General features: G+C 43.4%; 1 protein-coding gene across 6 annotated transcripts in view; it reads left to right on the top strand.

The window, feature by feature from the left end:
• The window catches only part of diaph2 (diaphanous-related formin 2), a 258,036-nt gene that overhangs the window by 72,851 nt on the left and 160,166 nt on the right, over positions 1-25,019 (top strand). For all 6 annotated transcript variants that reach the window (XM_029847330.1, XM_029847329.1, XM_029847331.1 and 3 more), the window contains 7 exons: positions 2,839-2,978; positions 14,045-14,119; positions 14,219-14,288; positions 14,943-15,079; positions 17,814-17,922; positions 21,035-21,145; positions 22,383-22,495. In XM_029847330.1, the coding sequence (XP_029703190.1) occupies positions 2,839-2,978; positions 14,045-14,119; positions 14,219-14,288; positions 14,943-15,079; positions 17,814-17,922; positions 21,035-21,145; positions 22,383-22,495 (755 nt within the window). The remainder of the gene's footprint in view (positions 1-2,838; positions 2,979-14,044; positions 14,120-14,218; positions 14,289-14,942; positions 15,080-17,813; positions 17,923-21,034; positions 21,146-22,382; positions 22,496-25,019) is intronic.

Here is a 25,019-nt window from a genome sequence, read left to right as displayed (position 1 = left end):
TTAGATAGTGCATGGACGCACATACTGTATACGCCATCAAATGTAATATTACTTAATTCCTCATTGAGTTTTTGGGAAATGATTACTTATCCTATCTCCTGATCCAGTTTCGTTTACAATCACTGAAGTTACTGGGGATTTCTTTTGGCTTTATTTTTTTCTGCAACCAAATTAGGTGTTCATTTTGTCTTCTCTTCACAGTCTAGCACCCTAAAAAACTCCCTGTTTACTCACTGGTCTTATCCTGGGCACCTCCAAACATACACATCTGTGTTACAACATGCTAATATCCTTCTGTTGTGCACATGCCACCTCTCTTTAGTGTTATTTAAAGGAAGGAATGAGCAGCGCGACAGCCGCTTATCATCCCGCTCAAGTCAAATCATACACGTCAACGCTCTGCTTGACCACCGGGCGCAGTGTTGGACACAGGGTTGCTTCCAGGCTCGTTATGGGCTCATTACAGGTGTAGCTGACGTGGAGGTGCAGCAGCCTTGGCATTGCCCCTCTGCCTGTGATGAAAGAGTAGCGCTCCCTCCCTCACTGCTTGTGGCACAGAGAAAAAGAGACAGGGGCGATAGAAGGGGGGGTGAGCCTCAATGCTCCCCTAACCCCCCAAAATGAAATTGACAGGTTCACTGAAGTAATTGCTCCCAGCACTATTTTCTTTGGCAGGAAATACTGTTATCGACAAATAGGGGATTCAATAAGCCGCAGGAGATGAGGCTCTAGGCTGTGGTCAAAAGGCTGTGTGTGTGTGTCCTCTGCTGTCGAGGTTGTGGTGTCTCCTGATGCTTTATCTCTCATGCCTGGCCTTTTCTCCTCCGCCCAACCCTCACTTTTTGTATCGAAACCATATTTTTATCCTTTCAGCTGCTTTCACATTTCATATTTTACCACCCCATCACGCACTACCACACAGCAGTCGTCTCTTCACAGCTTTTCTGGCTACCTTTCTCCAGGGTCTCTTTTCACCATTTTCTTCTGTTGACTATGTTTGCCTGAAGGGGGAATCTCCATTTTCCCACACGCAGCAGGCACTGCCCCCGCTTCCATCTTATTTCTCAGATTGCTCCTCTGCTGCCATTGTGCTTGTACAATGTTGATATTATCAAAAGATCTTATTGATTTGACGAGGCATGAAAAAGTAGTTTCTAGTCAGTGTCTTTGGTTTCCAAAGGTCAGAGCTTGTGGTGAAACCAGAGCTGCTTTTCTGGACATACTGGTGTTATTGTCGGGAACATCTGAGAGATAAGAACATAAATACTGCTCAAAATACAAATACACTCTTTTTCCTTACGGACGTGCAGCCAAGAAAACCGAGTTATATTTCGTTCCTAGCAAATCCTTCTGATGGGGCTTATTTAGGTGGCACAGTCCGTCTGTCTTCATGCTAATTTGAAATTCATACAAAGTTTGGAAGTCAGTCTGGCCTAGAAGTCATTGTAGCATTTCACACACATGCATTTTATTTAGTCAGTTTCTGGCGCTATGATTCATGCAATAGTCTCTATGTTTAAAAATGGTCAAAGTACAGCACATAATAAACTAAATGATTTATACCTCTCCCCGTGGGCTGTTTACAGCCATTTACTACATCAGAAATTAAGCCAGACCTCACTTTCATATGAGATGAAGCACAGAAACATGATTTATTCATAAATCGCTGCTGCACAGTTAGAATTTCGACATTTGTGAGTGTGCACTTTGATTGAACTTGCGATTTTACTTTCTATTAGAATACATTTTTTATTTTGTCACCTCTTCATTCCAGGGCAAAAGATTCCTCAAATCTAAACTTTTTCATTGAACTGCTGTGCAGAGACTGATCCACCGGCAGAACAGACTTATTAGCAGCTGTTATGGACCGACGCAGTTCACGCTTTCAGGGAGACGGAGTTGTTGTAGAGCAGCATGCCTCTCTGTTCTCCAGATAAATGAGCCTGCTTATTACATCCAAACTGCCTGTTAGCACAGCTGACTTTGTGGGGAAGCAGCAATGTAGGGATCAGCACAGAGGTGGCGATGTCATCTAGCAGCCTGCGTAAGACGTATGCTGCCATCTCTGCAGCCTCTTGTCTAATTAGTTCGGTAAATATGCGACAGTCCATTTCATATACGTAAGCCCAGGGAGACCTTTCGGTCATACCGAAGGCGTTGATTGTATTTCTTTATCATCTCTGCCAAGGGGGTCTGTCAGTCTCCTGGCAAAATAACTGAAACTGTTATGAAGGCATTTCAATTACATTTTCGGGAAATGTTGCCAGTCGGCCAAGGAACTACTCATTACATTTTGGTGATGTTCCTGATTTTGGAGGGACTTTGACCTCTGATATTCCAAAGATCAAAGCCTGTTATGCAACCTGATAGCACTGCCGCCTATATACCGTCAGTGATCATCAGCTCACCAGAAACTACGGCCTGATAAGCGGTGTTCAGTTATTTTATTGTGTTATTTCATCTGTGAGGTGACAGTTTACTTGCCAACATTAGTCCGTATTTTTACACGCTGCGGCTTTTTTTCGCTCACGTGTTTCCCTGCTGCGGCGTTGCTGCCAATTGGTCGTCCCATTGTCTAATCAGTGTAGCAACACGTCCCCAGAGCCCTCTTTGGAGATTATGTAATAGAAACCCTTTAATTTAAGCTAACATGGAGAGGCTGTGTTTGGCTCTCTGTCATTCTCTGCTGATTAGGAAAACCAGACTTTGGCCAACGCATCACACAGCAGCTATTTTAGCAGCTTTTATAATGATGGAAGAATGTTTTCACCCACACCAGCATCATCTGTTATAGACCTTTGTCGCGGTAAATTATTCTTTGTCCTGTTCTGCTCACAGGGGGGACTAAGGAACAGCAAGCATGAGTTCACGCTCTCGTCCCAGGAATACGTCCACGAGCTGCGTTCAGGCATCACCGAGGAGAAGCTGTTCCACTGCCTGGAGTCTCTCCGAGTGTCTCTCACCAGCAACCCTGTCAGGTTAGTCGTTCCCGCTTCTTTCACACTTCACAACTGTTCCCTCTACGTGGGGAATCCACGACTCGTTCACAGAACCCAACAGAAGTCCCCGTCTGACTGCTGAGAGGGCTGTTTAGACTCCTTGTAAAGTTTGCTGCAAGGAAACAGCAGCTTGAGAAAACTACAAATACACACACAGATGTAATATAAATAAGTGGTATTTTCCTTTGATCTGCAACACACTTCAGAAAAAAGGAAACTTGTCAGACACGAACCCAGCTACGGTGAAGAATCACTTTGCTCTGTTTAATAGTGCACAACGCGGCGGAAATGATCAAAGCTCAGACTAAGCGATAAACTACATGTACGTGCACAACATTTTATTTTTTTCGGCAATTCTGCATCTGGGTTTGTTGAGGTTTCGAGGGATCTTGACAGGAAGGGTATGAAAGTTCTCTGCTCCTGTGATCAGACGGTAGTTCACTTTTGAAGAAACTGTCTGTGTAGTCTGAATGTTACGGTTCCTCAACATTTACAATATATGACTGAGCAGAAACTAAATGATAACATCTGCGCAGACACGGGGCGATGACATCATCATCTGTTTCCTCTAAGATCAAAACATTAGAATTCCAGGCTCAATTTCAACATCCAGCAATCATCAGCACTTTTAATGCAGTGTTCATTTATTGTACTGTTGGTTTTGAGCTGTAATTATTCCACAAGAGCACTTCAGTTTGAGACATTAGCCAAAAGAACTCATCCTTAACATTTCATCAGCACCGTCTCACTCATTCCAGTCCTTCCAACCCCACCCCCGGGGTGAAAGAGAGGAGAGATCTGAACTGCATTCAAAGTGATGAAATTAGGAACGCTGCAGCCATCTTCAAATTGCATCAGAGAAAAGAGTTGAGAGCCTCTAAGAGTTGAGAGCCTCTCACAAAACTTTTGTGAGTTTTTTTTGCCATGAGCATGTTCAGGTGTAGAAAGGACACCGATCTCCTCATGCACGCCGTGCCAGCTGTGCCCGATGGCTGCGTGATGCCTGTAAATCAGGCCTCTGTTCTCCAATCACAACAAAGTCTGACGTCACCATAGCCATAAAAATAAATAAATAAAACAATCTCTGAAAAAGCCGGCAGGGTGGAGGACACCACTCCCACTCAGGAGGATGCCGATCCAGCCGTTGACCACTGGAGTCATAAACTCTGCGGTGGCACAGATGCTCAGGCTCACCTGGAGGACACTTTGAAGGAACCAGCCAACAACCATATGGTGATAAACTTTGACATCCAGTCTGAACTGGAAGAACAGATGTAAAATGCATATAGCTAAAGGCCCTATTTTATATGCGCACCTTGCTCGGGGAAGGTGGGGGAAGTCAAACCACAGCTCCCACTATAAATTATTCCATGTCAGACATAGAACCACTGTCAGAATATGTGGCAGTTTATTGTTGGTGAGTGATAAATCAAACAAACAAACAATGGCAATAAGGAGCAAGGGAAAGCTAAATCACTGTGACACACCTATGTTCTGTGGAACTGGGAGCTTAAACTAATCTCATTTATCTGAAAAGAAGACCACAACAAGGAAACAAAGCAAAGGCTCCCAATTTGGATTCAACAATGTCCAGTGCCTGTGCGTTTCTGACTAATCTCTTATTAATCTCTACACATATTCCGTGTTTCACCTCTGTCTTGTTGAGCTTTGATTAGCTCTTTAAACATTCATTATGAGCTCTCACTGGTTTCCTGAGTCTTGTCTTTACTTGTTACTCTGATTCTCTGGGCGTACCTTCCCTTCCTATAAATGGGATTTTCAAATTTAATTCGGTCCCACTCGTACAGCAGTGGATCTCTTAAATTATTCACCAGCCCACTGTTGCGGAGATGTGCCTTCCATTCATATTCAGAGCTCATCCTACATATCTGGACACAGATGCGACCTGACCTGCAGGGTATGCGTTTTGGTTTGATCGCAGGGCTAACATGTTAAAACATGAGCCACATGCGTACCACACCACCAGCGCAACTTCTATATGAAATCTAAAATCAAAAAAGACAAAGTAATTATCCTTTGGATGATGAAGCAGGCCGTCTGTGGCATCCTATGGAGATTCAATAACGCTTATCCACACTGAAAGGCCAGCGGATGGCGAGGGAACGTAAGTGAGGTCAGACATTCTTGTTCTGTGGGTGGTTCAGCAGCTCAACCATTGACCGATTGTAAGTGAGCAGGGCTTTACGGAAGACTTGCCCCCTGCTGATGGCCAGGTCCGCTGGGAGGAAAGCCACCTAAGGGTGTGTGTAGGTGTGAGTGTGTGCCCGCGCGCCGGTGCGTGCTGTGAGACTGTGTGGATGAATAATACCGCTCCTCCTCTCGCATTTATGCCTCTCATTTGTGACCTGGGGAAAGAAGCTGAATGTTTTCCTGAAGCACGGATAAGGTTATTCCTAATTAAAATGCATTAATTGTCACGGAAGCCAACATGCAGGAAATCCTCATTTGGTTTGCTGCTCCTCCGACTTCATTATGGTAATGTAACCTTTGTATGATATGCCATAATGTACTGAAAATATCCATGAATTCCATGTCAGGGAACTGCAGTCATACACTGGTAATTTAGCTAATGGAATAATGATTCCATTCCTTAAATATTTATTTGCTGCTTCAGTGTTGGAAGCACTGAATAGCTCAGCCTACTTCTTACAGGAATACAACCAGCTGCAAAACTGTTCCTCAAAGCAGCTTAAAATATACCACCTATTAAAATATACCACCTATTAAAATATACCACCTATTAAACAAAATTCACACGATAATATTACTGTCTGAAACTGACATTCAACACAGGAGTAGCCAAAGATGCTGAAGAATACATTTTGATTCGTCACTACATTTGAAAAGAGTCCCTACCTCCTCTTTAATATGAGGATCATAAATACACTTCAGGTTTGCATCAACATATTGCACATTTACTCGGATCTGTGCTTTAGATTGCAGTTTTTGAAAACAATGTTGTATTTCAACATTTTTTTTTTTTTTAAAAAGGGCCCGCTATAGGAGATTCCTGCGACCAACACTGCGGGGGTGTTTTTATTGTGTGCAGATAAATAAAAGTCTCATCATCAAAGTTTTGTTGTTCTTTACAACGAGTGCTTACCGTTGCTTTTTGGTCCTCCTCTGATGTTTGGGCAGCCGGCTAATTTGCTCCCAGAGGCCTGTGTTTGTCTAATAGTTTAATTGGCTGGGCTGTGCACCTGTTTTGGCAGCGCCGGTGGCCACAGGGCCACTGTGCTCTGGGCCTTATCTCCCAGGCTGTTCCACACAGGTGTGTGGCATCAAGCCGTAGCAGATCCGCCCACAGATGGCGTCGCCTGGAGCATCCGCCACTTACTCTGTTCCCACTTTCTTTTCCAATGCCGCGTTCTCCACGTTTCTTTCCCCAGCTCATTAGTTCTCCCACTTTTAGTTGTGTCTTTTGGATACTTGCTTACTAATTTAGATTTAGATTTAGGACTGCGTCGCCCCTCTCCATTAGTTTATACACCGATGGGAGTCAGACGCCGACAAGCTGGGAATCGTTTTTCAGAGCCGACGTCTGACCTTGCCACGGATCAGGCAGAAACACAGAATGAAACACTCCATTTGCAAATTTTATCTCCTGTCGTTCTTAAATGTAGAAAAACCTTTCACCCAAAGATCCTCCCCTTCGGACGCCCTGTTTCCATCAGCTTTTGCAGCAGTATTACATTGGGAGGAGGATTTATGTTTGCTTTTATGCTTTTAGCAGAGTCTGTTCAATAATGTTGGACGAAGCATCAAACTTTCGTCATAGTGAAATTTAGAAGGCTCTAAGACGCCAGCGCGATCTGAAGTAATTATAAATGAAAAGTCAGCTTTCCAGTGGTTATCGTTGCTGAACTGATTGACTGTCACTTCAGGGGTCCCAACAGTCTTGATCAAAAGGTTGGCTGGCTCGTGCACCTGTGTTCCTCTGTGCTAAATCACTGGCTGCACCAGGAACAGGACACAGTGATGCTGCAGAATCAGCTGACACCGGGGATAATGCGCTTGTCAGAGGATTCAGATCCCACCGGGAAAGTGACTCTTCACAGAGATGAATGCGCGTTCCAGCATTCTCAATGTCTTAGTGAATTCTCCATAATTGGTCCCCTACATTCGTGTTGGTCAATTGGAAATCTTTTCAAATCCGTTAAAACATGTCCCAGAGTGAGGTTCAGAGAGACCGCCTGCTTCCCCAGGGGTAGTCCAACACCTTTGATCAGGTGTGCCCTCCCCATTGAAATCATTTAGATGATAAAGAGTTCCACATCATAGACAGAAGATCAAAGGGATGAGTCAAGATCTTAAAAAAAAGCTTGACCTGTTATGACTTTTTAAATTACATGGAAACGTCTCATGGCTCCTTTGGCAGTCCAAACCACTGTCCCCACGAGGACACGCGCTCCTTTCCTCCGTCGTTCATCACAGAGGACGTCGGGACATGTTCTGAGATTTCCTCCTCAGGTAGTGAAGGTGGGCTGCGTTAGTTCCACAAAGAAGCGTCAGTCCTTGATGCTTTCTTTGCCTGTTTAATGTCACACCACTATTACGACATTGTCTCAAGTACGTTTTACCCTCGCGGTGGAAACGAGTCCTGGAAACATAAATGTCTTCAAAATCTGAGAGCGTTTTAAGAGCGATGCCAATTTCAGTTTATGACGCCATCTGTGGAGCTTCAAGAAAGCCACATCTGTTACCGCGGAGAGTCAGATCCTCTTCTCTCACAAATATCTGTTGGAGCTGTTAGATACTGTGGGGTTTGGGGCTTTAATATGTATTTAACATTGACATTTGAAGACATTTGAAAATCATTCCATATTGTGTTTGTGTGCTTTGTGTTGATTTTAATTGGTACCATGAACTAGCGTTCCTTTTTTTCCCGAGTTTGGAATGGATGGATACTTCATAGCAGTGTTTGTGTATCAGAATCTGTTTGTCTTCCTCCAGTCTGAAGCATTTCCCAGCAGCGTCGGCACTGTTTCCTTTACCGTCTTCATCACACAGTACACCACAGAGGGCTGAGAAGTGCTGAGTTGTGGGTACGACACGCTGTTTCTGTGCGAGCGGGAGTAGGCGGGCTGCTGGAGGCTTCTGTGAAAGAACCGCTCTTACCATCCACGTCCTGAAGCCTTTTCCATCGGTTTAAAAATGTGTTGAATGTAAATCCCCGTCCAGTGCAGCACTGTTGTTGTTGCGGGGAAACGCGGTGGCCGATGAAGGATTTTGAGACACACACCTCTAACTAACCGCCGCCTTTGAGTGTTTTATTGGTTTCCAGCAGACGTCACATAAAGCACCAGGCTGCATTCTGACACTTTATTGTTATACAGCAGTCGTGCGAGGTGACTGCAAAACACCCTTGATCGAAATGCCAACTTAATTGCTTTGAATTAAATCTTTCAAAGTGCCACTGCGCTTTCTCCTCCTCTATGAGTTGGAGCTAATCTCTGCAGAATTCTGGGAAATGCGTATGAATCACATCAGACCTGATTCGATCTTATTTCGATACACTCATTTTCATAGCATTTGCTTTTTCCTTACATTCCTGCGTGCTGAGGCCTTTTGTTATAAATCACAGACGTTGAATTGTCATTATTTCGTTTTGATCGATGTTTGATCCCATGTGGATTGTGCTCATTATGCTTCTGTCCTCAGAACACAACACGCCTCCATGTTTTCACCCTGGCGTTTGGTTTCAGGCTATAATGTTTAAAGCTAGCCGTCATGAAGCCGCGGGCCTGAGTTAGTGTGGCAGAGGGCAGGTCAGCTCTCAGTCAGGTGTGCGTGTGTGTGTATGGCTGCATCTGTCATATGATATGAAACGTTCACCAGCGCACATGCCTGAAATAATAAAGCTATAGTCTAAAAAAGGCAATCAGGTTGTGTAGAGACTAACGGAGAAAGAGTTCACCCACCTGGCATTCAGCTTCCTGTTGTGGCTGCTCCCTTTAAAATCTGAAGGATTTTACACACAATTTGCACATTGTGGTCCAGAATTTTGGAAGAATCTTAGAAATATCAATACATTTTCATATCTTCTTATGCAGGTGAATTTAGATCTTCCTTGAATCTTGAAACTGTCTGCACGTCAAATAACAAAGTGTCGACCTGCTGCATCCTTGTGCTGCCTCCTCCTCTTCCTCCTCCTCTTCCTCCTCCTCACCAAATGCATAATGGAACAGACCCACGTCTCCTGCGATCCAGCAGAGAAAAGTCAGAGCAGAAAATTAAACAGGTGGATTAATATTTGCTCCTGTATATCTTTGCTTATTAAGTTGGGAATCCAGAAAGTCAATAGTGTTTTTCTGTCTTCTGAGGAAGAAATGCCATTTTAAGTCCACAGTCTGATGAAAATTGTGTTTTTGACTTTTTAAACACCCTTTTTTGTAGTGCAACACATGTTGGATTAAAAGAAAAGATGATCTTTATTGATCCTAATATTCAGGTTAGTAATAAAAACGGACGAAACATATGAATCAAATTAGAATCAACAATGTTTAAAGCTGAGAGTAACAACACAGGGTGTTTAACCAGGTGTACTGAATGATCTTACCGTTCATAAAGAGTAGTCCTTAGTGTAACATTGAGTCACTGTCTCTTGCATGAAGCACGCACATTATATCACAGAGAGACATTGGATTCTTCACTATTGATTTTAGATCATGTTGTTGACTCTGGCTGCTGTTTCTCAGATTTCTCTATATTTAGCAGAGTGATTCTGCAGCTTTTCCCTTCTGTTCCACTGCTTTGCCTTCAGGTTTAATTTATCAGAACTGTTTTAATTGTGCCATAAAGGTTTGCTTTGCATAATTTTAAATTCCGCCGTAAATCCCATGAAGGACGTCTTTGTGTCGGGAACTTTTTCAGGAGATTTTCTTCAAACTTTGGGATAAAGAGGACGTCTGGCACTATGTAATAATAATAATGACAGTGTGGCTGTGTCCCAGTGATGGCAGAGTTGTGATGTCAGGTTGCTGGTTCTGGCTCGGTCCTTCACTCCGATTGGGATGAGTCGGTGACTGAAGGAGCCGCTGCAGCTCTTCCTGCATACGTTGGACCAGGTTACCCAGCATTGCTCTGATCTTGTCCTGATCCTCCATCATCCTCCTCCAGCTGTCCCCAGGCGGTCCAGCTCCACATCAGGCTCTCAGCTGCTCTCCTCTCCAGCTTGTTTAGACTGCTGGCCTCTCCAGGCCTGATTCCACCACCTAGCAAAGAACAGAGCACCCACAGACTGGCAGATTTTCAGAATCTACACCGAATGACATGATTCTGCTCTCTACCTCGGTGGATTTCTGTCTTTTTTCTTTCTTTCTTTTTTTGCTTTAGAAATGATCTCAGAGTGATAAAGTTGGTGTTCAGGGATACTGGAACCCACACTGGCAGCGTACTGGTCTGTAGACTAACATGGCCATCCTCTTCTTGTTAGAACTCCTCATTATGCAGCTGAAGTAGGTTAGTTAAAATTAATGTACCACGAAAAAGGGGAGACAGTTCCGAATAGAGGCCACTGGCACTGGCACGGCGCATGTGGCATTCCCTGGAGAACATTTGGCAGGGCTGTTTTTGGCAGAGCAGGTTCTGGCTTCCTGTCCACTTTTAAAAGGGATTCACTTCAGTCTTGAGCAATGGCTCCTTTTAAAACACAAACATAAAAAAGAACACTTTGCCTGACAACGTCGTGAAAAACTAAATACGGGCTGTCAAATTTGAGCAGAAGCGCCTCTTCTCAGTTGCTCAAACCTTTGGAGTTAACATGAAAACCCTCCTCACAATAATGCAATAAGACTCTTTTGTCATCTGTTTGATTAAGTGAGACGTAACGTGTTGAAAACCAGATGAAATAACATAAACTATAAAATTAGAAAATCTCGCCCTCACACGTATCCATGAATCTTTCATTTAGCCTGTGGGGATTCCATGACTGCAGAAAGCCACATCATTTTGTGGCACTTAAATAGCAAATTACAGACATCAATATTAGATGAACAAGTCTCCTCATAAGTTAATGCAATTGAATGATGCGAGAGAAAAGAAGGATTCAGAACTTGTTTGATCTTCAGTTCCTGTGATATCGATCACTCACTTCGGCTCAGAGGAAAAGCTATATTACAGCGCTCCAAGTGTTCCTGTGAACGGGAAGCTAAAAGGTCAGGAGGTCAGGGAGGAGTGTGAATAAGTGCTTTTAATACTGCAGCAAACGCTGCTGTTGATCACTATGATTCTGATTAATGATCAATGATAAATTGATCCGAGCCTGAGCTGCAGACCTCAGCGAGCTCTGTCACAATCCATGACAATAACAGTGCATTTGTTTTAGCTTCTGAAGACATCGGCGTGCACGCAGCAACATTATCGGCATTATCGGAGGAAATACTGAGATCCTTATTCAATAAATTGAATTAAAACAATCAATGTTGCCAAAATCCATGGGAAAAAAACCCCAATCCATTAGCAAAAGTTGCAAGCTGATCTGTAAAGTGGGAAAATTAAGTAAATTATACAGAAAAACAAGTTCTAAAGCAGCATTTTACAGTTTAAAGGAGGCTCCACAGAAGCAGCATGAGCACGTTCTGCCTGCTGGCTCGTTAATTAGCTTATCTTCTGACAGCTTCCAAGCAACTTCTGCACTCTTGCTAATAACAGCGAGACCACTACATGTTATCGTCCATCTGATGAGTGCACGCGTGTTTTAATTAGGTTTTCAAAATCCTGACATGGTCGAGGAGCCCGCTATACCCGCCGTACGGAGAAACGGGATTACAATACATCCAAGGCTGTTGTTTTCATATCGGTGCTCCTTATCTTCGAATGATCCTTTTTTTGCCTTGGTCTCTAGCCACAGTTTCTTCGCCCGAGAAAGTCTTTTCCACAAACGTCGCCGATCATTATGGTTGTGTTTTAGTTCCAGGTCAGGTGACACTCTCAGGTCAAAGAAAAGGCATTTGGCAGATCTGCAGTCTTGGATTTGTGACCTTACTTTGCCTGTTTTGTGCCTCTGGCTGCTCCTCTCCTTCCTCCGAGTGTTCCACGATGCCGAGCTTTCTTTTTCTTGGAGTTGTTACTGCTTAAGTAGGAGTCATTGTCGTCTTGTCCCTATCGCCATTCCACTTAATAGTCGTAATCTCGTGCACAAAAGCAGTTACTTTGATGAACCAAAATAGATTTCATAGCCTCGGGATAAGAGCTGTAAAAGTAACAGCGCTCATCGTCACGGCGATAACTTTGAGGGCATTTAAAAGTGGAATCATGTCGATTCATTTAAAGGTGCACCAGAGTGAAACAGGAATGATACTGAGAAGAGGTTGACTACGGCATTGTGGTGCAGGCCTGCAGCAGGACGGACGCATCTCCAACGCAGGAATATTCATCTCACACACTCCCAATCTGTCTGTGCACTTTCAGAGAGAAGGTAAACATGGCAGCAGCAAAACATCTGTTGTGCAATTTCCCACTCAAATTAGTGCGACTTCTCCTCCAAGTTCTCCTCCTTTAGAGCTTCAACTTTCACTTCTTTACGCGAGACCAAATAAACAAAGTAAGCAATACGAGGGGGTAATAATGTGTTGTGGGTATTGTTTTAATGGCGCTATAAGAGGAGCTCTGCTGGGTGTACATACATTCAAGTCATGTCTTCATAATTATGGGCAACCTCCAGCAACTTTATGGCGTGTCATTTTCATTCTCCGTCCCTGTTTTCATACCCAGAGTTCAGGTCGGGCGGTGCTTCCAAACCTCCATATTGCACTTGCACTGTAAAAATAAACACAAATATTGACTCCATTTCCAGCTCTGTGAAGCATAAACAAACTGTGGAACAGCCTCAACCATGTCGCCTCCTCTCCCGCTGCCTTATTGTTCCATCACTCCTGTCACCCCTGGATCACACAGCAAATGCGCAGAACTGTGTTGTGATGCTTCGGTTCGCTGAGCCAATTTGTTCTTTCTTTCTTTTATGACCCTAAATATCAGCAAAGCAACTGCTGGGAGGAAACCGGTTCATCATAAACACAGATTTATAAAAGGACATTATATTCAGTTTTCTTATTGGGGAAACAGATCATTATTATCATCATTACAGCAAACGTCGCGGCAAACGCCGATAACTTATACAGTAAAATGGGTTTTGTGTGTCTGCTAATGGAATTGTGGTAATGACAGGCGAGCGGCTGGGGCCTCTGATGATTTTGCCAAAGCTCAAAGAAATACGTCACCGCAACTTTTCCCGTTCCCGCAAGCGAATGCATCTCGGCCCAAATTGAGGGTCTTTTCTGACTTGCTTAGTCAATACAAATGACTTTAATACACACGCCATCATTTTTTCCAAATCATTGTCAAAAAGGCGAGATAAATCATTGACTCCTGCCCTATTAATGTCGGCAAATTGCTCCATGCGTTTTGTGTTATTGACAGTTAGGGCCTTTTAGTAGAAGCGATGCTAATGAGCTAATCTGGCGTGTGACACCCCCCCCCCCTCCTTCCTCCCACTCTCTTCCTCCCCATCCTCCTCTTCCTCCTCCTCTCCTGTATCTTAGACAAACAGGCTCATCTGTAGTGGATCATTTGCCGTCTCCTGGCACTCCGAGGTTTATAGCCAATTATCTCTCACAATCCATTATCGATTAAAGCGTTATCTTACTCGCATTGCTTAATCTTTCGGCGCAGCAGCCGCGCGGCTCATGTGGGGGGGTCTCGGATGTGAACTGCCTAACAGTGGGAGCACTTGTTAAGATGAATTGGTGTTCATTTTGCTTGTAGATGGCAGCAGTTTAAATTCAAACTCATTCAGACGTTATTATATCAAGCCAAGCTGAATTTCTTTTTTGTTTCAGCTCCTCCTCTGAGAAATTAAAACCCTTTTATCCAAGTGGCTCTCGTGACCCTTCATATTAGTCACAATCAGCAGCATTCCTTGAGTTTTAATACAGTTTTTGTTTGCTTCTTTGACTGAACAATAAACCAGCAAAAGAGGAACAATTTAAATGAATATTTCTGATTTCTGTGTGTCTACTTTCTAGTTGGGTTAATAACTTCGGTCATGAGGGTCTCGGCCTTCTGTTGGATGCGTTGGAGAAGCTTCTTGACAAGAAACAGTGAGTGATCTGCTATCATATTCCATCTGTTTAACATTTTTTTATTATTACTCCAAGATGGCAATCTAATAAAAATGTTCTTTTTTGATGTTTTTTTAGGCAAGAGAACATCGATAAAAAGAACCAGCATAAACTTATCCAGTGCTTGAAGGCTTTCATGAACAATAAGGTCAGCATGAGTCAATGATAAAAAGGCTAAAATTATAAAGTTTGTTGGCGCGAAACGCAACCTAACATGATTGTGAAGATATTATAATGCCGAAGTTCAGTGTTGAAATGAAAACAAGCACAAAGGCCAGCTGTCTTTGTATTAATATATATATAATTTTTTATAATTCAACACGTCCAATAATAGCACAAATGGGCATCCAGATTCAACTTTGCACCCTCCGTCGAAATGACGAGACAGTGAAGTGAGGCTAAATTTACCATTTCAAATGCTCTGTCTCAGATCTTTTATGTATCATTTCTGAGGCGGCCCCACTGATTCCTCTAAAGTGGCGCCCATTTCAAAGATAGATGAACTGTTGATACTCTACTTAATCCACCCTACAAGCATTCATCCCTGCACACTCCTCCTATTGTGGGGAACCTTAAAGGTAAAGGAGGCTATCAGTTTCTGCCCCTTTCACTCCTGCCCTGAATTTAATAGATACAGCAGTCTTTTTCAGCCCCTCCCCCGTGCCTCGATTGACCTTCCATAAAAGAAGATTAAGACTAACCCTAATTTAGAACATTAGCTCTACTTTGTAATATTCATTATTTCACTTAAAGTCGATGGTCTCAGTGAATTCAAATACCCTCATCATTGTCTCTTTCACAGTATGGACTGCAAAGGATCCTGGGAGATGAGCGGAGCCTGCTGCTGCTGGCTCGAGCGATTGACCCCAAACAGACCAGCATGATGACGGAGACTGTTAAAATTCTTTCGGCGTTCTGCATTATCGGAGAGGAAAACATGTAAGTGGACCTCAGATAACTCTGCCAATTATGATATTTGTTCTTTCTCACCGAATGCATTTGACAGCTAAATGGAAGAGCAGGTAAAATTAAAGGGTTGAGCTCAGGAATCACAGAAGAACAGAAAAGTGTCATCACAAAAGTCTTTTGCAGCCTATTCAGTCGTGTTTCTGAACCAGCAGGGGACGGTGCTGCAGGTGGCTGCTTTCTAACACCCTTGCTGCAGTTGAAGGGCTGGAAAGCAGACAACCTCAGACAGCTCTGAGGGGTTTCATGTGAAAGGAGAGTCATAGGTTGAGCCTGGGAGCAGGTGGAGTGGAGACCAGAGGTTCGTGTCTGTCTGTGGTGCAGGTCATCGTGACAGATGACGGTCTGAGCACAGGAATAAAACATTGGAAAACCTCTTTATCAAAGGTCTGCAACCATCGCTGGCTCTGCTACAGGTGCCAGAGCAGCAACATCCGTGAGCAACAAGCAAACACATTTGCACAGCATCAACAAATGAAGCACTTAAACAACCTGAGTCATTTTTCACTTCTCAGAACAGACGATAAAAGAACCATTCAAGTACACAGCCCACCATTTCCTTGTACAAACATCGAGAGAGTAAACAACAAAGCAAACAAGAGTGTGAATGCCAACAAAATGCTCTGCTTTTTCTGCTGTCTGGGAGATGGAAAACAAAGAATTAGACATGTGAGATCACACAACAGTGCCTGGTGGAGTCAGGAATTTAGGAAGAGTGAAAGAAAAGACAACCATCTGACACACACAGGAAGACGACCAAGCCATTTTCTCTCCTCTCTCTGTATTTGACAGCTATTCAGAGTTGTCGGTTCACTTCCTGTGGAAATATGTTGAACCTACAGACATTACACTCCATAGACATCCTTGAGATCATGCTGTGGGACGCAGTTCAGTGTCTTTTAATGTGTTGAAGTGCTCAGCACAGTTTTCCTTGGACACACAACTTGGCTGACAGGTTATAAATTGGGTTTAGGGGAGTCTTCTTCTTTATTGTTTCCCTCGGGGCCACACCGGAATAACAATGACACTTCAAAGTCAGGCTGAAAGCACTGGAAGAAATAAACAAACCCACAAATTCTTCAGGAGCATCTGGTTTCTGCAGCACATTGAACACCTCCTGCCCATCAGATAGGCCTTTAATGCCTGGAGATCCACAAATGTATGTGGGTTATGGAATTGATAGACTTTGCAGAGTACTCTGGAGTGTTCACCTTCATCTTTGCATTCAATTAATCCTTTAACATTAGCTAATGAAACATTTTTAAATAGCTTTCTTGGACTCAGTTCCATCCCTAGAATAGTTTGTCTTATAGTATCTTGTCTCTGATGTACATGAGAATGTTCATGTCTAAATATTTTGGTTGAATGTCTTTGATAGCACCTAACTTTTTCACTAAACAACTAACTTTTGCAGACACAAGTAAATATACAGATAACTGATGCACCGATCCGAGGAATGCATATTTATATCCATATAGATCTTCTCTATTACAGTCATCACTCAGACAGTTGTGCTGCCTGTTGACAACTGAGATGCGCTCAGTGTAAATATAAAAACAGCTCTCTGTAGTTGTTTCCTGCATCTCTCAGCTGGGATGTTTTGAAGTAGAGGTTGAAGTAAACACGGAAAAATTTTCGGCATGATCACAGCCCTTCATTAAAATGTATCCGTCATGTAGAGGTGACAGCCAAAGAAGCTGAGGCGTCACTTTCTCGCTCTGAAACTCCTCTCGCAGCCGCCGTAGTGATGTTTCGCACGCGCCTCAGCTGACAGCATCAAAAGGGAACACGACAAGTTAAGCAGATCTCTTCTCGCCTGTTTTGAACTGGCTTTAAAGCTGCTCAGTATGCAGCTCCCCAGTGCTTGTCTGCCACTTTGTAACCCCTCTCACAGAGCATGGCCTCTTCATTTATCCCCGTGTCAGGCTTATTCCACACAGCGTACTGTTGGTCAGACACATGATCTCCCTCACTCATGAACCAATCATGAACCAAGGCGCTTCATATTTATTTAAACTATCACAGAATGGCAACAGTCAGGGTGAGAGGACACGTGCAGTTAAATGTGTGCGCGTGTGTGTAATTCGGATGATCTCTGCAGCCGACATTTTAAACAGTCGACTGCCGTAAATGTTTTATTAATATATTTTTTAGCTCAGCTATGGTGGGAACCTGTCCTTCATGCTGAGAGCACTTTCACGCCCAGTTAGGTGAAAAGAGTTGTGCTTGTGGGAGTTTGGTTCTTTTAATCCATGAAGGTACAAATGGGCGTTGTAGCATTGGAGTTACAGAGGCCACCTGTCATTGTTCATTGTTGTATGAAATAACTTGCAGATTATTACAGCAGGATTTTTATTACAGCTTTTCTGTGGTCTGCACAGATTTACATGATCAGCCTCGACTTAAGAAATACCCAGATTTTTCAGGTTGTCTAACATTCTCCCGCCAAGAATATCTCCATCTCCACCCAAACGCTCACCCTATCAGCACTCACAATTCATTTAAAATTGGATCGCGTTGCATCAAACAGTCTAATCTGCATGCAAAAGCACTGAGGGAGTGACCGTAGAAAGGTCTGAGCAAGTGTGCAGGAGAAGATACAGAGTGTTTGAGCTGGAAATTGTGAGTAAATGTCCTGTCAGCGAGGTGATAAGACTTTGTCGATTGTAGAGTCAGGCCCGTTCACCCTTCCTCTGTCTCCCCCCAGCCTGGATAAGATCCTGGCCGCCATGACGATTGCTGCGGAGCGGAACAATAAAGAGCGTTTCGCCTCCATCGTTGAAGGACTGGAAAACCACGAAGCCCAGCAGCTCCAGGTTTGGAATCCCAACATTCAGCAGCTTTATTATTTTCTAAACTTCAACATCACCACCATTAAGAAAAAGCAAATATGACCAAATAAAAGTCACTTTCACGGCCTGATTTGCCACAGCAGTAAAAACATTTAAAATCCCCAGCATTAAAAGTCACCTGCATGTGCACGTTTACCTGTCACGCCCATGTTGGCCATTCAGATGCCATCCATTTTTTTGTTCACCTTTGGGATGGTTCTACATGTTCATCACAATCTGCTGAACTGATTAAATGGACTGGATCGGATTTTTAAGGCGAGCAACTGTCTAAATAATGCCTCACAGTGCACATCAGAGCAAAAATGAGACCATGAGGTCAAAAGAGCTGCCTAAAGAGCTCCGAGACAGACCTGGACAAGGCTAGAAGAAAATTCTGCCAACGCTGACCCCTCTCTTTGGGTCAACCAGGCCTCTTTCTTGGTTGCCTGGTTGTCTGAACAAACTGAACGGTGGAGGGTGAAGTTCGTTGGTCAGAGCAGTAACTAAGAACCCAAAAATCACTCCACGCAATTTCTTGTGAGAGAAAGACATATGAAAGGCAGGAGAGGGTCTTTAAAAGCACTCCTGAAGGTCTCTGTGAGGGCTGTGAGTAACTCCATAGCCTCTCTGAGAAACTCGAGCCTTTTTGTTGGTCTTTCACTTGAACATCTGAAAGCTGAACAAAAGAAATGGACGTCACCTACATGACCTACATAAGTGCAACAGCAAATGGTCTGAATATTGATGTTCATGGGAAAATTCAGGTTTTACTTTTTATTTATTTGGAAAAATTTCTAAAATTCTGGGTTTGGGCTATTCTTGTAAAGTGGTGAGTGCAGATTGTTGAGGAGACCCCCCCTCCTTTTTTATTTGAAATGAGGCATTACAGCCAGAACATTGAAAGCACCTGTCTGTGCACTTACATCTAAGGGAGTGAGGCCATTTCCTTTGTAAGGATACTAATTTCACATTCGGAACGGTCTTTGAAAAGGTAAAAGTAGCCACCTGCTGTAATTTTTCCTCTGAGTGGCTGAAGTGGACTGCAAAGTATGTCTCTAGGCAGAGACTGTCTATTTTTTCCCATCTCTATACTGAATCAAATTAGAATCATCAACTAAAGTGCATACTTAAGAAGTGGTACCTATGTTCATGAATAATCAAACCTCTGAAATCATCCTAAAAACACAGAATTTGGTACCTGATTTGGTACCAAATCGACACCCAGGGTTCTCAATAAGTCTCTGCATCAGTTTCTGGCCCACGTTGTTCTGCCCCTGATCTTTGTTGACCTCTCGAACCTGCTGCAGTCCTTGCACGGCATGATTGTGGTCACACTCTGACATTACTGCTTTCAAAAAAATCTCCTCTTCCTCATCCTTCTTTTTTATTGTGAACACCATTTAAATGCTAATATTCCGGGGTGTAGAGCTCTTTGTCTCTCTTTCCTCGTATTTTTTTTCTCTTCTTTTACCACTTTTTTGTGCCAGTGTCACATCTTGCAAATGTGTCTTTGGCCCGTTTTTCCTCGGTGCCGCTGTCAGTTTGCCTCTCGGAGGACTCATGATGGGCCGACTAAAGCACCTTACCTTTCTTAATTTTCACAACTGTTTTGCGGAAAGGCAGGGTTGGGACACAATAAAAACACCACTTAAAACATGTTTTTTTTTCGAGGCTGAAAGCAAGAAATTACTTCAGGAATAACCCTTTTTAACCGGAGGGTTTGTGAAGTCATGAAGTAAACTGATGAGGCGAATGGCAGAGAGGGAAAGTAGATATTCTTTTAATAGCACGCTGTTGTTTTTCCTTTAAATTTTGCCATTAATGAAATGAAGCCCCGCTAATTGTGAACTAAATTAAAATGCTTTGCTGATTCAGGGTGTTCAAGGAAATTAATAGACGCATCCACAACCTGTGATAGGCTGCGACTTTGCCAAAGTGATTAAAACGTGCTTTTCTGCGGTAGCTCAGGCTCTGCTCATCTGCTGTGCACGAAAAAAAACCCCCCAAAAAAGCATTTCAACTTTAAAACTGTCCCACGAGTGTCACATTTAATTACGATGTTTGGAAATACCCCATGGCACCAAAGCCAATCGCTAAGCCCAACACAGATAATGCCCCCATCTCCAACACGACAGCACCCCCCGCGAAACATAACCGAGGTACGGCTGAGCTGCTTGATGTTAGTATCAATCTGTATGCAGGAGAAGAGAAAGAATATTTCATGAGCTCCTCGGCTTTCTTCACTCGTATAAATTCTGAGAAGATTTGGTCGGGGGTTCTTTTATGTATCTGGCCTCTGGTGGGTACAGTAAAATGTCAAGTTTCAATGCACAGATTTTGCTCAGGGGCCCTTGAGCCTTTCTGGAGCACGGATAAGTTTTCCATGTTTCTGCTGCCTGCCCTTGTGCTGGCGCATCTATTAACGCAACGAGCCTTCTCCAGGAAATATACAACATGCTGTATTTGTGTTGCTGATGTGAACCCACTCCTCCATGGCGAGATAAGCGCAGTATTTACTGCTGCAACTTTATCGGGCAGCTTGGAAGGCTTTTCTGATTAAACGTGTAATTACGATTAAACGTTTGAGTTGAGCGGGGCGATAATTAGACCCGAACATTGTAAATGTGGATAACACAAATTCCAAATGACATCCAGTCAGACGATTAAAGCGGCCAGTAAAACTGCCCATCAGTGTGATTTATATTAATATTACATACGGACCCGCCGTGCACGGTCAAGGTCTCAGACAGTTCACGCATTTCGTATTGTTCATGGGAATCCTTCAGTCTCATATCGATTCTCCTTTCAAGGAAAATCACCTTACCCATCGCTCACGCCCCTTAAACGCTTTAATGCTCATTATGATTCATCAACTATTTCTAAAATAACTCTAACTCTCATTCTTCCACACAGAAGCATTCTGCCAAAATATCCATCAATAATGCACAACTGTCAATAAACACAGAGAGGCTGAATTCCCCCACGTTTGTTTCCACGCCTCCCTCCAGTCTTTGGATTCTTTTATCAATAATAAAATAATGTTTACCATCTATGGCGTTCCGTTCATTCTTTTTCCTTGTTTTTCCCCGGTCTTCAGGTGGCGTGCATGCAGCTTATCAACGCGCTGGTGACCTCGCCGGATGATCTGGACTTCCGGATACATCTACGCAATGAGTTTTTACGATGTGGCCTCAAGAAGATCCTGCCTGTGAGTTACGAAGACAACACAGTTGAATAATTGAGGGAAGGAGCCATGTAGTTTTATTCCTAAAGTAGTATTGAACGCTAATTGTTATGTTGAAGTTCTTCAGGCATAAATAATACTTGAATTCATGAAGGACTCATAATCAATAATAACTACACACACAATTGGTTTACTTTAATTGACTCTGGTACCTGTTGTGTGCGATGCAGTACTCGTACCTCATTATGCAGTATTTTTGGGTATCATTAGCAACGAGTTCTTTACAGGGGACAGAGGCAGAGAGGATCTGGCTCATCACTCAAGATCTCATTTGTAACAAGTGGGGTGAACATGTCACAGAGCCAGTTGTTAATAAGTCATCCCACCTGCTCCCGTTGATTATTACTGTCATTACTTTAATTATCTTCAATTCGGCCCCCCTGATACGTGCAAGCCTCGGTGTACAGTCATTTATGAATGCCACGTTCACCGGCTATAATGCCGACATTCAAAATGACACCCGCTCATCTAATTATGAGTTATGCTCAGGAGTCGGGAGCAGTTGGCAAAGAAAAAGTGAACTTTACTGAAAGAGAAGGATCATTTTTTCTCTCAGAGTCCTTGGCACATGTTTTTGGCTGGCTGCCCTTTTTTCTGTGGCATTGTGCACCTCCCTGTGAACCATGGTACTCAAGACAGATGGTGAAGCGGACAAAAAAAAACTGCACGGGGTGATTGATACCTGTGGAAAGTGGGTTACAACCGGCCGTGTCTCCATCTGCAAACTGCTGGTGATTCATAGTGAAGTTGTTGTTGAAGCCGGGAGGAATCAGTACACCGGGAGATCTCCAATAAAACCAGGTCCAGTCCAGTACACCATGGAGGAAGCCACCAGAACACCCATATCTCTATGTTTTACGGATTGGACTACTGAAATGTATCAATCACATTTACCACGTGTGTTGTTCGGGTCGTCTGATCTTATGGTGCGAGCCAGCCTTAGATCCTCTGACAGGCTTCTTCCAAAGTTGAGGCTGAGCTCTAAAAGTAACCTGGTACCTGTAAACAGAAAGCCTCAGCTAAGGAATAACCTGCCCGAGGATTGAAGGTCAGGTAAATCCTTAAATTCTTTTGCATTTGGTCTCTTCCAAATTGAATCTCCCCTGACAACACAAATGTCCTCCATCCGTGTCTCAAATATCCCTCGCAGATACCTTGGGAACATGTTTTTGTGAATCATTGTGTGTCTGTCTCACTGCAGGAACTCAAAGAAACAGAGGAACTGGACATCCAGCTGAAGGTGTTCAATGAGAATAAGGAGGAAGACTCTATTGAGCTCTCCCACCGCCTGGATGACATCCGCGCCGAGATGGAATATCCTTTTGTGTTAATATACAGATGAATGGACCCTGAGATGGACGGACGGGTTTATTTGATGGGTTTAGCGAAGCTTTACACACTAAAGACTTCCATACCTCAGTTCATTAGAAAAGGCTTTGAGGGGCCACCCCTCAATATCCAGCTCCGTCTCCAACCAGGTGTACTGGGTAAATAATCTCCCCTTCTTAACCTCCCACTCCTTCATTTTTTAAAATCCGTATTCCTCTTCCTGCTCCTCTTTGCTCTTTGTCTTTTAGTTCAAGGTTCAATATAAATAAGGGAGGCGTGTACTTTAACAATCAACACACACACACACACACACACACACATATATATATAATATATGTTTTCCTTCTCGTCCAGCCTGTAAACAATATAACATCGATTGTTTAAAATGTTGTATCACAACAATATTTAACATGAAGATTCCGATACTTTTCAGGCATTTATCATTTTTTCTAATAGAAAGACAGTAATAATAATCTGACTGTGATCGGACAGGCAGCTGTATAAGCAGCTTTATTTCTTATGTAGCTGCCTACCCAATCAGAATACAGCTTTGAGTCAGAAATAAGAACCCAAATGAACACCAGTGTGATTTGGAATACATTTGAAATGAATTAGTAAAACCGTAGAGGAGGCGGGGCTTATTCCTAATAATTTGTCCTCATATAAAGTCTCTGATAGAAGTCTCTGTAAAAAGAAATATATACTTTCAGAGCTAGCAGCTTTTTGAAGCATTCCGGAGAAGAAGGTTTTAATAATTTATAAGTGTTTCTCCAAGGCTCCAGTGTGTATGAATAGACACTGTGACAGACCTGACACTGACATGGTTATGCAGATTCAACCCCCCCCCCTTCCCCTTTTTTTTTTTTTTCCCAAATCCCAGTCAGAATTTTACTAGTGGCACAAGATGCTGCGGTGAATGACAGTTTGTGTTGACACACACAGGTGATCGGAGGAGGGGTGTTTGTGAACGTGCGCGCAGAGACAATGGGGAGGGAAAATGCACCTGGATTAATGATGTGCTCGAGCAGCTTCCCAAATGAGGAGGCCCACTGTTTGTTTCCAAGGACAATGCCATATTGATCTGCAAACTGGGAGCATGACTCGAATGCTTTGGCTACCCTTTGTCCCCCTCTGCTTGCATAGCACACACACACACACACACACACACACACATGCAAGCACGCACGCACGCACACAGACACCACTGCGGGTGTATTCCTGATATCATACAGGTAGCAGTACTCTGACTACCTGAGCATATGTATCTTGTTTCTCTGCACTTTCATGAATATTAACGCGGGGCGGCTCATCTCCTCCATGTCCGGCCTGGGTCCAGGTGCCATGGAGGTGACTCCAGGCCACTAATGAATATTAATGAGCTGTGGAATGGTGATTGATTGACCCCCACCACTGCCTGGCCTACGTCACAGCTGACTGCCACTCATGTTTATTCATTATTTGGAGAGAGAATATAAAGAGAGGGAGACAGGGGAGAGCGCAGATGAGGGGGGTAATCAAATGGATTGGCATTCTACATTAGGTTTATGTCTGCAGCTTAGTGATAGATGAAGCTCGTTGGATGCTTTCCCAGTCTGAGCTCCTTCTCATGTCCTCTCAAATGCTGCTGTGGTGAAGCTATAATTGAATCTCATAGGATTGGTAATTCTCCCAGGATTCTTACTCCGCTAATATAAGGGAGGGAAATGATACTGTGGGGGAGCACATAATCCCATCCCTCCCCGTCTCTCCCTCTCCAAAAATTTGATATGGGATGGAGGTTTAATTACAGACATTGTTGAAATTAATAGGAAATGTGTCAAACACTGTTGAGGAGAATTGATCTCCTCCAGGACGAGCAGCTGCAGATTATTCAGTGCGGGAATAGAGAATGCCGTCCGATTCAGCCTTTATGTTGAGGAAATTATTGGGAGTCTCGAAAAGAGTCGCCCTTCATTAGCGGCTGACAAAAGCTGCCAAATTCTATTTAGAAACAGATAAAGCATTGACAAAATCTTCATATTCCTGCTGGAAGTTGGACCCCACACATCCGCCCAGTGCTGCGGTTTGAGCTGCTTGACATCCCCCATCTGCATGTTCCTGATGTGTGGCAGGCTGGTCCCTTCAGAACAGGAGTCCAGCACGTGGATATGTTCACTTCTCAACGCAGAAGTGCACGGCGGCCCGTCCGTTATGCTGTGTAAATATTTTAGCAAATGTTTTAGCTGAGATGCTAGCATGCTTGCACCTCCACACACTCGCCTCACTCATTTATGGGTGCGTTTGAGTATATCCATATCTGTGGGGCTTGGCTCTTTTCGGTTTCTTCCCACAGCACTGTTCTCCTCAGAGATAGCATCCTTCTTCAGACAAACAGAAAACACAATCACTTATTTCTGTTGTTTTTCTTACCTTTCAATTACCACCGGCAAAAGATGGGCACATTTGAAGCTGAGCTAAACATCACTGCTGTGTTTTTCTGGTGTTATTGATGTTATAATAATAAATCCAG

This window comes from Takifugu rubripes, chromosome 14, assembly GCF_901000725.2.
Source record: "Takifugu rubripes chromosome 14, fTakRub1.2, whole genome shotgun sequence".
Classification (NCBI taxonomy): domain Eukaryota; kingdom Metazoa; phylum Chordata; class Actinopteri; order Tetraodontiformes; family Tetraodontidae; genus Takifugu; species Takifugu rubripes.
This window is presented reverse-complemented; position numbering and strand designations above follow the sequence as displayed.